At 33.4% G+C, this 14,877-nt stretch overlaps 2 protein-coding genes across 4 annotated transcripts in view; one reads left to right on the top strand and one right to left on the bottom strand.

The window, feature by feature from the left end:
- LOC134249815 (uncharacterized WD repeat-containing protein alr3466-like) overlaps positions 1-12,022 on the bottom strand; it is a 26,957-nt gene extending 14,935 nt beyond the window's left edge. For 2 of the 3 annotated variants that reach the window (XM_062732184.1, XM_062732185.1), the window contains exons 1-7: positions 8,276-8,559; positions 3,886-3,976; positions 2,948-3,035; positions 2,258-2,354; positions 2,050-2,158; positions 1,497-1,565; positions 322-390 (exon numbers count right to left, since the gene is read on the bottom strand). In XM_062732184.1, the coding sequence (XP_062588168.1) occupies positions 322-390; positions 1,497-1,565; positions 2,050-2,158; positions 2,258-2,354; positions 2,948-3,035; positions 3,886-3,976; positions 8,276-8,378 (626 nt within the window). In that variant the 5' untranslated portion in view covers positions 8,379-8,559. Of the gene's footprint in view, positions 1-321; positions 391-1,496; positions 1,566-2,049; positions 2,159-2,257; positions 2,355-2,947; positions 3,036-3,885; positions 3,977-8,275; positions 8,560-11,897 lie in introns of those variants that run through there. The other variant, XM_062732186.1, reaches the window with a different exon arrangement.
- Positions 11,072-14,877, top strand: LOC134249814 (uncharacterized). The gene is made up of 2 exons (XM_062732183.1): positions 11,072-11,172; positions 11,837-14,877. The coding sequence occupies exons 1-2, from the start codon at positions 11,108-11,110 to the stop codon at positions 14,469-14,471; spliced, it is 2,700 nt and encodes an 899-aa protein (XP_062588167.1). The 5' UTR covers positions 11,072-11,107; the 3' UTR covers positions 14,472-14,877.

Below are 14,877 nucleotides of genomic sequence, written 5' to 3'. Positions count from 1 at the left end.
TGGATGTTTTCCTAGAAACATTTTATTATTGTTGATTCTGTGTTTCTAGTTATTTAATACTAAGATTTAATATGATTCTAGCCTTTTCCCTTTTACTAAGCATTCCATTCTTTGGGAGGAATGCAAATCTTCTACATGAACAGTCTTTAATTTTTCCTACTCAATGACACTTCATGACAAATTACATTAAATATTAAGAAAAAAAAACTAAACATTTGAAGGCTTTACAGTCACAATTTCAGCTGAAAGGTTTATTTCAGACTTTGGTTCTTGTGACAGAATAAGAGTTAAAAGCTTTAATAATTCATTGATTTCACTCACCATTGGTTATTTTCGTTGTCTTTTTCTAGCAACATACAGCAAATCCCTGCATCATGAGCTTTAGGGTGCCTGATAATTAAAGTTAACAAGAAATATAAAATAATGCAAAGTATGCTAAATGAATTGGTGTATTTCCCATTGCATGTGATAAATCCCAAGTCCTATTACTGATATCAAGAAACCACTAAACAAAAAATTGTCAGTCGTATTATTCAATTCTTATGATCATGTAAATACTGTAGAAGTACTTTTTTCCACGTGGTATTAATTTACACTATGAACGCGGTCACACATTTTTGGCAGAAATTTGTCCAAGCGTACTTAATGTATAAATGTAAGGCATATAGTGACAGGCTAGGAAAACCCCATAATTTTCTACACGCGGATTAAACAGAAATTGAGATTCCGTGGAATTATGACCCCATAGAAAAAAGTACATCTACAGTACATGTAAGCTTGACCTTTGACCTAGGTACTGTCTTATAAAATATGTGCATCTTCCTCTAACTATTCAGCGTCTGTTGTCAACATATTGTCTCATTAGCTGCAGCTGACTGTAGCTTTACTGATCACATGCCACCCATTGAAAAAAGTGTATATTTATTGTGCACTGAAAAGCATGCTGTTTCTTGATTTGTTTCATCATATTTTTCAAAATTTTACTAACCATGCGTTTTTAACATATCCTTTTATTACTTCCACAACAAACTGCATGTACAAGTCATCACAGAGCTCACTGGAAAATATTACCTTGTTTACTAATATGGCAGTAATTAGTAAAGACAGGCCAAATTTTCAACAGTCTCAATATTTTAAGCCCAGTAGGACTATATTGTATAAACAATGGTTTTGGGAAATATTTTGTTGTGAAAGTAGTAAAAGAATATGATAGGAACACACAGTTAATAACATTTTGAGATTGCAGCATAAATAAATGGAGAAAGAAATCAAGAACAGCCCATTTTTTGTACGCAATATATATACCCTTTTTTCAATTAATGGAACTGTAGCTCTCTGGTAATCTACCCCATTTTTTTTTCAGACCAGCCAGCAACAGATCTGCAGCTAAAGGTCTCACATAAAAGTTTTAATGGATCTATACAGACAATGTTAAAGGGCAAACAAATCTTGATGCTAGACTCTACCTTAAAAGATTTTTGTCAAAACTGACTTACTGATGTAATGGTGCCAAACTGTTGTCTCGTGTGTATGATGAGTCATAAATCACAATTTTCTGATCATACCTACAACACAATGTTTATAATAAAAATTATCTCAAGATTTAGTCATAATTAATGTCACATTAACAGAATTGCGAAGAAATGCTGAATTACTGGGAAATCACTGATTTTTTAATGAGTTTACTTTTTGTTGTTTTTGTGGTGTCGACTATAAAGATCCAAGAATTTATAAACTCTACCAAATGTAAAATTTCAAATATTAAAATAACAACTTAGTGCTTCTTTATCCACAAAATCTAATCCCCATGAAATAATATACATTGTATTTGCCTTAAAGCATGAGATAATAAGCACCGCCCTCAGATTTACCTAGTCTGTATTCCCCATCAATCAAGCGAATTAAGGTCCATCATTGGGTACTTGAAATTGATGGACATTTAGCTTCTAGTCCCAGCTGTGTATAACTCGTACATCTTGTTTGATAAAAAAATTTGACTCAACAAAAATATATGATTTTACAGTATATGCTTATTTTCCAAATTCTTACCCTGCTGAATAAATTCTGGATTCGTGACACAGAATACATCGAACAATATCAGTATGCTCCCTAGCAACATACAAAACCTCCGTATTAATCACATGACCAGATTCCTTATCTGAAAAATATGTAATCAAAAGCTTAGTCAATTTTTTGAGCAGGCCAGAGTCATCAATGAAATATAAAAAGGTATGTTAATCAGCTGATTGTGACTAACCCTCATCCAGATCATACACCCGGACACTTCCATTAACTCCACACACTAACTGCTCCCTCCTATGGTTAATGGCCATACAGTAGACGGGCATACCAATCTAAAGACAGAATAGACAGAACAAAATATATTTACATCCAACACAATCACTGCATAAACTACAGTAGACATGTCGCCGGTACAGATTTCTTAATCAGTGGCTGTTTCATCAATGAAACGTATAAAGACGTTCGCATCATTAATACAATAATTAATCTTTTTAATCCTCCTTTAATTGATTATTTAAACAGATATAAATATAAACAATAAAATGTTATTACTGGAATGAACGGTCGCAGCTATTGCAGAAAAAATTTACATAACGCTTACGTGGGTTATGTATTTTTTCTGCATTTAACAAACAAAGAAAACATTTTATTGTTTAAATAACTAAGACAGACTTCTAATCATATAAGTAAGACACACTTCCCAATAATCTGTAAGTAATTAAACAAAGTAAGTATTATTGAATATTTTATTTAACTGGTGAATTTAAGATTTTAAGATTTTAGAAATTACCTTACACTGATAAACTAATTACATTGATTAAATAACTAAAATGGTGAAATGATTATACAGTGATGAAGCAACAAAACTGCTGAAGTGTTTACACTGCTGAATTACTAGTTACACTGCTGAAGTAGTTACACATACTGGTATTCTGTCATAAACTGTCCCTCCAGTAGACCACGCTATAATGTTACCATCATTAGCTGCAGATAACATCAATTTAGGACTTGCCCTGAAATATTCACAGAATTTCATATCAGTCCTTATTCACATTTTTCAGAAAATTTCACTTTATTTGCAAAGTTCTCATAATATATTCATTTTTAAAAGAAATTGCAAGATGTTATATATGTTACGGCAATGAAGTACAGATGTATTGTGTATTATGTACTTTGTTTATGTATTAAAAGTAAATGTTCTTTAACTATTACATATAGCAGTAAATTAGATTAATTATAAAGTGTTCCAAATACCCTGGCATGTGTTTTCATTATAAGCTGATAAGTCAGCTAATGAAGTGTGACCGGTCCAGTTTAAATTCCAGCTTATACCTTAGAATGCTAACTTTCATCACATTAGATCTACTAATTTACTCGAAAGTATTGATCCAGGTTTAAGGTCATTAATCCTAAAACATGACATGAAATAATTTTCTTTTAATTTAAATCCTTTTGTACTCAGTGTAAAAGTTAAATGAAATGGTCAGTGAGATGAGATTAATCTACACTGTAAGCATATAGTAAGTAAGTAAGTATAAATATCACTGGAGGTGTCAACAGATGGAAAGCTTAAGAATGCACAATCTGGTCCTATAACATGAGGTCTGGGCTTTATACTTGTGCATTCTCTCATTGTTTTTCAATCATGTATTATTACAAATTTTTAAGAGTAAAAATTCATATTTTAGTGTAGAATATAAGAATTTTAGAATTTTGAATACTAAAAAAAAGAGCAGAGATTGTGTGCATGCACTCATTTATAAGGTGTGCAAATCTATTTCAATCCAAATTTTGCAGCAGGGTGTATTTTGTCACATATGAAAAGTGGGGCATAAAAGAGCCTAGTTCATAGTAGGGTCTTACCAGAAGAGGAAATCTGTCACCCATCCTTTGTGTTCATAAGCTGTCATCACAAGCTTCCCACCCTCGGACTCCCAGAACTTGATCACTCCATCTGAAAGGTTCAAGGTCATAATGATACTAAAGGTTAAAGATCGTAATGGTACTAAAGGTTAAAGATCATAATGGTACTAAAGGTTAAAGATCATAATGGTACTAAAGGTTAAAGATCATAATGGTACTAAAGGTCAAAGATCATAATGACAATAAAGGATCTAGATCATAATTGTACTAAAAGTTAAAGATCATAATGATACTAAAGGTCAAACATAGGTAATCAGAAATTACAGAGCTCACCTCAACGAATGTTGTCTTTAAGTAAGGCAAAGTCTCACAATTAACCATCAAAAAGTGTACATTCCAAAATGAAAATATTTATGCAATTTTGATCTGATACTTTGGAATAGACCTATATAAAAACTTCAAACTATTTCTTTTTCATGAAAATGTAATTAAAATCCAGCAGTTGAAGCAAATCTGAGAGTTTTCATCCCTTGATGCATCATTTGTGCAAGTTTTGTTTATACAATGTTATATAAGCCTTACAGTTTTTGGGTAATAAACCTTCACCCATAACTTTTACCTGGTCCATTATCTGAAAAATGCATGTCGAATTCAGCATCCGAAGCAAGTCCATTAGTGTGCATCCTAAGATGGATCGTCCATGCAAGTTTGCTCATAATAGTGTTCATAGTTACTTGGAAATGAAATCTGCATCAAAAACTAACCTTTTCACTCATCCACAAAATGTAGGTCACATTCAGCATCTGAAGCAAGCCTGGTAGTGTGCATCCTTAGATGTATCATACTTGCAAGTTTGGTCAACATAGGGCTTATATGTACTTGGAAATAGGACCTGCATGCACCAAAAACTTGAACCTGTTCACTCATCCAGAAAATGTAGGTCAGATTCAGCATCCGAAGCAAGTCTGATAGTATGCATCCTTGCAAGTTTGGTCATTATAGGGCTCATAGTTACTTGAAAATGAGACCTGCACCAAAAACTTTAACCTGTTCACTCAATCAGAAAATGTAGGTCAGATTCAGCATCCAAAGCAAGCCTCATAGTATGCATCCTAAGATGTATCATCCATGCAAGTTTGGTCAACATAGGGCTTATAGTTACTTGGAAATAAGACCTGCACCAAAACATTAACCTGTTCACTCAACCAGAAAATGTAGGTCAGATTCAGCATCCGAAGCAAGCCTGGTAGTGTACATCCTTAGATGTATCATCCATGCAAGTTTGGTCAACATAGGGATTAAGTTCCTTGGAAATGAGACCTGCACCAAAAACATTAACCTGTTCACTCAACCAGAAAATGTAGGTCAGATTCAGCATCCGAAGCAAGCCTGGTAGTGTACATCCTTAGATGTATCATCCATGCAAGTTTGGTCAACATAGGGCTTATAGTTCCTTGGAAATGAGACCTACACCAAAAACTGCACCAAAAATGTTAACCTGCTCCAAAAACATTAACCTGGTCATTCCTTTGCTGAAATTGCAGCATCTGAAACTTTGACTGTTACAATGAAACACATTTGAAGCATCTTCCATGCATGTCTAATCAATATAGGACATAGAAGTACTTAAAAAGACAACTGCTCCAAAAAACTTAACCTGGGACGCCGACACCGACGCCGAGGGTATTACATAAGCTCCCCCAACTTCGTTGAGGTGAGCTAAAAATCATTTATACTAAAGGATAAAGATCATAATGCCACTAAAGGTTAAAGATCATGATGCGCTCACTATTAAGACTAGCATAGCATTTATCATAAAGTGTGACGATCAAATAGATTTTGATTCCGCTTTTAAAGAGTTATTAACTCTAAAAACTAAAATTAATAATTAAATTGAAATTATTACCAATAATTATTTTTTTTTACAATTCGATATATTCCCTGTGATTTCTTACTAGAAAGTGATTTAAGTCTTCTTTGCTGCAAAATTTATGTGTGGACAGTGTGACACAATCCATTTTGGTATACCAGTCAAGATGTATTTTCGTAGTATTTGAAGGTGAATTTGTGCAGTAACTGTTTGTCACACACATTTAAATTACAGTGTCAGAAGCTCATAAACATGTTATATAATATTTGATATAGTTTTTCCAAGTCTTGCATCTCAAAATTCAGAGGACATGATTAATTAACTATTCCATTCTTTTTTTTTAAAAGTAGCTCAATGAAAATTCATTCAGTAAAAACTGTATTGCTGTTATTTTGAATGTTTTAGACAAACATAGCACATTGTATATAAGCAAAAACTTACCCTCAAACATCCAAAAATATGCTGTACATCAGTATCATGAACTATTTTAAAGTCAAATGTCAAGTTTAAAGGTCACAAGGTAAAAAAAACCATGGTATTTTACACAAGCCACAGTGCAAAGGAATACAAGGCCAGCATATATAATCAAGTCCATATTTCTTTAGTTCTTTAAATTACTGATATAACAGTCATTGTTTAAAAGATGTGTAAGATGGACAAACAGACAGATGCTAGGTAAATTTGTGTAAGTACATGTATGAAGCTGCTCTAAAGGGAAGTTTGTAATTCCTCTGTAATTTTGTCACAATGCGTAAATTTTCTAATATTTATTATCATTTCCATGTGGTGAGAGCACACATGAAAATTAGTACATCATGTTTATTTTGAAATTTCAATTGGTTTAAGTTTGCTTATATTTATAGAGTATACAAAGTCTCAAGAATTGGAGTGACATTAGAAATATATAGGTCTTTATCATATACTAACTTTGTGATTTTTCAAGAATCATTGTTCAGAGAATTTTCAGAAGAAAAATCCAAAAGGTCAATGTTATTTGGTAAACACAATGAAAATGTAAAGAGCTTTACAAAGAAATGCAATGGGACTGTTTGCTTTCTCTCATTATTAAGTAATTCATCTTGACACGAGAAGTAAGTATACACTCTGTGAATCATTTTACATAAGTAAACATCTGAATTCATTCCAGTGTTTACCTCTATAGAATTATGACCTTTCGTGGCTTTCTTTGGATGTGGTACCTTTACAAGAAATACTTTTCACCTTGGACTCTAACTGAACAAGACATATTAAAGGTCCAAGATTTGTTTGCCCACTTTTTAATCTGTATTACAGACTTGTTATTTTAATATCAAGATGATTTACAGGATAATCACATTACTATATCTTAACAAATTTGAAAAGAATTCCATGTATCCATATTTCTTAATGTTACAATGTATATTAATGTATTTTAAAAAGAAGTAAGCCAGTCAAAAAAAATCAAATCAATAAAAAAATAGTTATGAAAAAAAAATCATATTCAAATACAAAATCTTACATTTTTATTTTGTCACTTTTATTTTCCTTGCATTAGTCTTTTTGTACTGCAGTATTCCCTATTGTAGGCTGTGACAGCATTTATTTAATTGACAATTATGTATACAGAGAATTGTAAATTATAAATATGGATATAGAATCTTTGGCAATAGTCTGTGTTAAGGTGGTTTATTTACTCTATTTTAAATAAAACAGGATGTTTTCTTTATAATAGTACGCTTCGTGAAGGGAATAGAATTGAATTTTTATTTGTTGTACTTCTTGTTTATTTTCTCCCAATGCTTTCTCATATGTTTAAAGTAAAGAGTATCATTTTCATTCAGTGGATAAATTACATGCATGAATTTTCTAGTTAAAAATGTAATTTATGTTGAATGTGCGACCGTTTGGGAGAGCGCAGATACTTCTCTTTTTTTTTTTAAATTTAGATTGGATACAACCAAACATGGCAGTTGATGCATATATACTCTGACATCACATGATGTCAATTGTAAGTTGCATTACCAGAAACAAAGCCTGAGCAATGCTGAAAGTTAATAAAGAACATTTCATTTACTATTTATCATCAATATATATCCATTAATTATGTTAAATGAAGGCGAATTTATTTTTTGTTGAACTTTTGTCGTTATTCTTATGAGAACATAGCTTTAACAAGTGATGCATTGTGGGTCCAGAGTAACTGCAGAAAAAAATTGTTTGGATCAATGTGCAAAGTCTGTATTTTCTCTTTGCCCAGACGTTTCTTTAAGAGCTAGAAGTGATGAGTAGTGCTTCACGCTGCTCTCTGTGCTCCCTATTAACTGCATGTTTTTACATAGACTGACAGAAATAGAACTTGAAAATATGTTTAATTATTTAATTTCAAGTCCTCTATAAATTAATTACATCTTTTTTGAAGCCATGCACAGTTTGGATTGAAGACTCAGATACTGCTTATCTCACAAGGGGCCTGAAATTGTACATTCATAAAATAAGTAATGCTCTTTTAAACATCATCGCAACTTCAAATTTTAGTTTTACCTTCACAACCTATTAAGATCTCTCTCCTTGCCGAGTTGTATCCGATTGCAGTAATGGCACGGGTGTGGGTGTCCCGCAACGTATAATGCTTTTCCATGGCCATTTTGAAAATTAATTTAAAAACAAACTAATTTAAACACAAAACCATATTACAAAGTTTCCATGTTAAGATAACAGTAGGTTATTTCCGGGAGCACTGAACCGCAGCCTATTTTTTCTAATCCCCATGTCGGTTTTGCCGCCATCAATGTATTTCTTGACAACAAATACTTCCGGTTTGTGCATTTCGAGTAGTTCGATCCATAAAATATTCTACATAATATTCCATTGAAGAAAAAATCATTGATAGTGTTATTTGTGTCTTATTTTATACATAATATCAACATCTTTTTTAATATCCTAAGGTAACAATGATATATTAAAAGTTCAAATTCAGGGTTTATCCCATTTAATTAAATGGGTCTCTGCGTCAAGGACCCACTGTGTAGCTACCGCACTACCCCCCCCCCCTCCCACCAGCACCACCACGCACACACCCACTCCTTCTCACACCCTCACCCTCACATACACACCCTACCCTACTGCTACAAGTAACAGCCTCCGTTACCGTCATTACCTCCTTATATACCTCGGAAATAATGAATATTTTATTGTTTCGTGTCATTCGTTAAGGTTCAAAGCCTGATTTTTTTTTATTCAACAATTTATTTCCACTTGTGGTTTCAGCGGTGAGAATTTTTACAATGGATGCTAGAGGTTACGAGGCGCCTTGGGTCAAAAGTACCTCGCCGTGAACTTCTAGCATGCTGGAGTATACCAAACCCTTGCTTGCTTACTGCCCCCTACTTTTTCCCAAAGAGTACTTTTTATCATTTAAAATGTTTATTGAAAAACCGCCCCTTCCCTTTTTTTTTGTAGTATACTCAAAGAAGGGTAATGTAGTGCTCAATGTATGACAATATTAATTTGATACTGAATGATGCTTGAACCTATCACCTCAATCCTACGAAATACTTAAAGGTTATTATAATGACCATAGGACTTATGAATTTAATGCTGACTTTAAACGAGTTTGTTGTTGGGTTCCCTTTAACATCAATTTATCTGTCAGTAGCCTGAGTCTCTTTAAAAATTAGTCGCCCTCGAAGCACGTTCTTGTAAAGCAATAAGTTAAGAGACATAAACACTATAAGCCAGTGAAAGTGAAATATAAATACATAAAATAAGGAGAGTATATTGAGTGCTAAAAATTGAATCGACACAAATCTAATATTCATTTTGTTAAATTTTATTTTAATTTACGTCATGGCTACAGTTATAATTGGCTTGATTGATAGAGTTTTTAATGCCAAATGAAAAAAAAAATCCCTTTAGTTGCCACAACACGCACCGTCATCAGTGCAAACACTCGTAAATTATACATTTTGACGTTTTGTGTATGCTTGCAAAGTTATTAAAATTACTTATAGTAAACTCGGCTGCAAAAGAAAAGTGTAAAATAATAATTTGGTACAAAATTTAGTATTATTCTATACGAATAAAGGAAGCTCTAGGCTAAACACTAACAAGTGCTTTTTGGACTTGGAGAAAAATATATCATATAAAGTGTGCATGTTGAGACTTTTTAATTTATTTTCAACATAAGGTACATGTACCTGCCTTAATTCTGCAGGGAAAATGTTCAACGACAATGGACTATGGGTGAACAGAAACACTGTTGTTTATCTACATTGGGAAAATTAATTCAATTACATATTAAATTCTTGGTCTAATATAATGCTACATTTTAGTGTGTTACAATTGTGTAATTAACTGACAGGTAAATAATCATTTCTACTATTATCTCACTTCTAAGGTAGATCACTATATAACAGCATAAACCCAAAAGTACCCTATGATTAGAACTCTTTATAGCTTTACAATTATTGTACATCTGTAATAGAATAGAATAGAATAGAATAGAATATCATTTATTTCCAATTTTGGGCCCATGAAGGGCATTCAAGAAAAATACAACATAAATTAAAAAAAAATATAAAGCTAAAGAGAGGAAGAGATCCAAATGATAGTTGAATTCATATGCAACAATGAATATGTATAATATATATGATAAAAGTACACAAACGCAAACATTATGCCACATCATGCATAAATTTTAGTGGATATATCTACCTTGTCTGCATATTATATCATTCTCGACTTTCAGGAACATCCTGAGACAACATTGGATCTTTTATTGTAACATTTAAATATATATTCTGCAAAACTATTTATTATATCACTACTTTCATTTGACATTAGCCATATAAATTTATTTCTATTTGAAAGTGAGGAGAAATTTTTATTTTCTTCACTTATATGACTAATGAATACTTGCCTATATAGTTTATAAGTTGAACATTCAAATATAAAATGGATTTCATCTTCTACAGAGTCAAGCACAAAGTTTACACTTTCGATTTTTTCTGTATCTGCCAGTTTCAATTTCAAGCTTATGTGAACTAATGCGGAAGTTTGTAAAACATTTAAGAACTTCTGGTTTTGATATCATAGAAAAATATTTTTCTTTTATTAGTCTTGTTTTGTATAATCCATATGTTCTAGTTTGCCTTTTTCATTTCTAACACACTCTGATAAATTATTTTGCATATATTAGTAAATAAAAAACTATTGTATTTAAATACAGGATAAAGCAAAAATGACTTTCTTTCTAACACAGTGCACTTGCTAGGAATTATCACATAAGTGACGTTTAAACACATATTGCACCACATACCGAATGTAAATAAAAAGTAAAATGTAAAACACCATATACAACCGATTTCTTTCAAAATGGTGCATAAAACAACAAAGTGTGGAGTTCACTCGGGGAATACCCTGCGTGCGTCACACAGCAAGTAAGTTTTGTTTATGTTGTCAATGTGGTGGATCAAAAATTTTATAATAGCTAGAGATAAATTACCATGAAATTAAAAAAAATTACAGAAATAATGAGAAGGATATTCTGTTTAAAAGAGAAGTGGACAGGCTTAATTTCGCCTACATCCACGCTGACTCTTAAGAGATTAATGATCGAGAAGGGATGTTATTTATAATATTTGTCCTAGACTATAGCATTCAGCGGCAAATGTGTAATCTTTCTTTAAAAAATATCACGTTTTTTTAAAACCTTCAAGCAAAAACAAAAAAAGTGTTTTTAATATAAAAAAAATAAAATAAATGATATATCAAATTTTATACCATGTTAATATTTGAAGTGGGGTTTTCCTTTTTCTTTCTTTCTTTTTTTTCAGACAGGGGACGGGGGTCCCGGTAAAACAATTCACTAATCAATTTAATGCAAGGAAACTCTTCCTTTGGGGGTGGGTGGGTTAAGGAATTTCAATATTTTTTTCGCCATTCATTTACACAGGCTGCATGAGAAATGGTTTGCGATGGGGATAGTTGAAAACTAAAAACAAACAAACAAACAAAATTTTGGTGGTTTGCTAATTAATTGTACATTTTGAAATTAATTTTCTCAAATCAATCAGATGTAATCGTAATTCCGACTTCTTCCAGATACACCAAGACATATAGAAAACAGTCCTGTCTTGTAAGAAAAGTAAAGAATTCCACCAACCTTCGCCTTCTGCAGGACTTTGGTATTGGCACGGATGATGTAGCCTACTCCCTCAGTAAAAAAGGCCGCTGGGTCCTGCCAACAGTCCTGAAGGAACACATACTCCTCGGCGGATTCAGCGAGGAAGGTCCTAACGTTCAACTCACCGAAAAACACAAACTAAGAAAAACAGCCAACTGTCTGGGATTTTACGCCTCTAAAGGACCAACCAGAAAAGCTGTTCCCTCTAAGAAACGATATTTCAATATCTCCAGTGTCAGGAAAGAACCCCACGTGACAAGTGAGGAAAAAGAAGAAGTAACTGAAGTTAAGGGAGTCAACCAATGTTCTGAACCCGAAATAAATGTTGAAGTTTTCCTACCAACTCCGATCACAAGCTCTCTCACTCACAACCAGAAATACATCAGACCTATTCATGATACAGATGTACAATTCAGTACAAAGAAACAAAAACGAAAGCAGAGACATCGTATGCAATTAAAGTTTGACATGGAGGCCGAGGTAGATAGCTACGAAGATGATTATTGGGAAGATGAGGAGACTGAAGGTTACGATGATGACCTTATTCAAGCTGAGCATCAGCGACCACGGGGTTTCTTTACAGCAGCTGATGTCCTCAGATCAGCACAAAAAACCAAACAGATCTTTGAGAAGTCGACAAAGAAAATGGACCATAAAAACTACCAAGATGAGAGAAACAGAAAAGGTAAACTTGTATATATCGACGAACCTAACCTCACAACACAGAATAAGGAAACTATGGACAACAAACCAATCGAAAAAAATACACCAGACATTGGTCAGCGTAGAAAAAAGCAAGCCATGGTTCCAAGAAAAATTGTTTTGTCCACCGAAGAGACAAGACCAGAGTTCTTGAAATTCATTTACGGTCAAAGGTATATGGAATGCAAAACATTTCCTCGCTCTTTCATGATTAACATAACAGATGAAGTGAAATCTATGATGAAACAGAACGTTCGGATGATGTATAAAGCTTTCTTAATGGACTTGACAACTGTCCTGATTTTCACGTATGATATATACACAGCCTCCTCTGATGGGGAGGAAATATTCGATGTACATATGAATCTTAACATTGACTCAGAAGTAATAGAGTTAGAAACTCTTTTCGATTTCTACACTGGATCAATGGAGTCCGTTATTGGCCAGGCTGTCTCTCAAGTAAAATCTTACTCGGAAATGCAATTTACCAAGCTGAAACATTATCCAAAAGGAAGCAATGAAACAGCATTTGATGCCATAACTCCAGGTCAGGCAAAGAGTAATACGTCAACTCTAACAGAAGAAGACGTTTTCGCTGAAACTTTGCTGATTAGCAGAGATAGAAATGAATCCAGTGAACAGATAGGCCTTGGATTCGAGACTCTTCCACCAGAAATATGTTACATCTGCTTTGATGAAATGAACGAGAACAGACCAGGAATTGCGATGGAGTGTTGCGGCCATTGGTTTTGTAGGAGTTGCTGGAGAGAACATCTAAAGCAACAAAATTTCTCCAAGTTGCTTTGCCCTGAATTCGATTGCGAAAAAGAAGTGGACTTCACACTGATTTTACAAGTTTTGAACATTGCAGATGTCCGGAAATACTTGATTCGTCAAAAGGAAACTTTAGTACAGAGCCAGTGCAAATACTGTCCAAACGAAAATTGTGATCGTGTCCTCTCATCATCTTTAACTGAAAGTAAACAATACAACACCATCTGTGAGTGTGGAACAAAGTTTTGTCCTGCTTGCTTCAAGTTTCCTCACTGGCCAGCCCCATGTGAAATATCACAGGAATATTGGAATTTATTGAAAGAAAAGGGAGTTGATGTAAAGTTTAATGCAGAAGATGTTTCATCCACGGAGCTCAATGTACGCGGAAAAAGTTGTCCTAAATGCAATCAGTTTATAGAGAAAGAGGGCGGGTGTTACACTATGACGTGTGTATGCGGCGTCAGCTTCTGTTGGGGGTGTCGTGGAATTTACGGAGTAAACCACAAAGAAAGCGACCTCTGTGCCCAGTGGAAACACGGCGACAAATTCCGCACTACGAAAAAACGCATCTCTACAGATCCCCTACTTTCACTGAAAATGAAAATGGAACCCGAACGTATTCAATTTGCAGTCAATCAGCGCGCCGAAAGAGCAAATTCCAAGATAATACTTATGAAAAGGAAGACTCATTATTTGTGTTTAAGAATTAGGACTCTGGGGCGAAAATCCTTAGCAAAAGCTGCTGGCTTCCTTGAGGGATACGAGTCAAATGAGACCAACATCTTGTCCAAATTTAAAGATTTCTTGCGAGACATGATTAAACTTTATCTGGAAATGCGACATCTTGCCGAATACACTGCTGTGTTTGCAAAACAACAGAATCCAAAATCACAAAGGAGTTTAAACTGTATTACCGAGCGCTTGGATGATTTAGCTTCCCAAATTTACGTGGAATTCCAAAGGGACATTGGCGCAGACCTGACGTGTCTTATAGATCGAATGCTATATATCAAAAAGCACTGCATTCATACTGTGTCTGGACTTGTCAAAATTGTTGATGAAAAGAAATTCAGTTAATTCTTTTTAATTGAAAAAAAGAACAATTATAACATTCAGTCAGATCATAAAATAGTTAATTTACAATTGTTCAGAAATAATCATTTACTTGTATTTAAGGGAGTATTAAAACAGATTTTTAACAGAAAATATAGTATTTGTTACCATTTTTGACTTTGATGATTTTTATCTCACATCTCCTTTTCCTGTAGAAATCAAACAAAAAATCTGACCTATCCCTTCTCAACTGTACCTGTAATTAGTGACAAATTATCAAAGTCTGGTTCCAGATTTGAATATTTGATTAGACGTTAAAGAAAACTCTGGAAGTATTGTCATAATTTCGCACAATTAACATATAGACAAATTAATATTTATGAAGTAATGAAACATATGGAGCTAACAAACAGTATTCAAGATCAAAAGT

This window comes from Saccostrea cucullata, unplaced genomic scaffold (assembly GCF_032062105.1).
Source record: "Saccostrea cucullata isolate Sc308-1 unplaced genomic scaffold, CSIRO_AGI_Scuc_v1 ctg160, whole genome shotgun sequence".
Taxonomy (NCBI): Eukaryota; Metazoa; Mollusca; class Bivalvia; order Ostreida; family Ostreidae; genus Saccostrea; species Saccostrea cuccullata.
The sequence above is the reverse complement of the archived record's forward strand: the minus strand, read 5'-3'. Positions and strand labels throughout refer to the sequence as shown.

What these genes read in the sequence shown, in the direction of transcription:
- LOC134249814 (XM_062732183.1), top strand. Translation starts at nt 11,108, where the DNA reads ATGGTGCATAAAACAACAAAGTGTGGAGTTCACTCGGGGAATACCCTG. An exon ending in CTGCGTGCGTCACACAGCAA is followed by an intron (nt 11,173 to 11,836) that starts GTAAGTTTTGTT and finishes GACTTCTTCCAG; the next exon opens with ATACACCAAGACATATAGAA.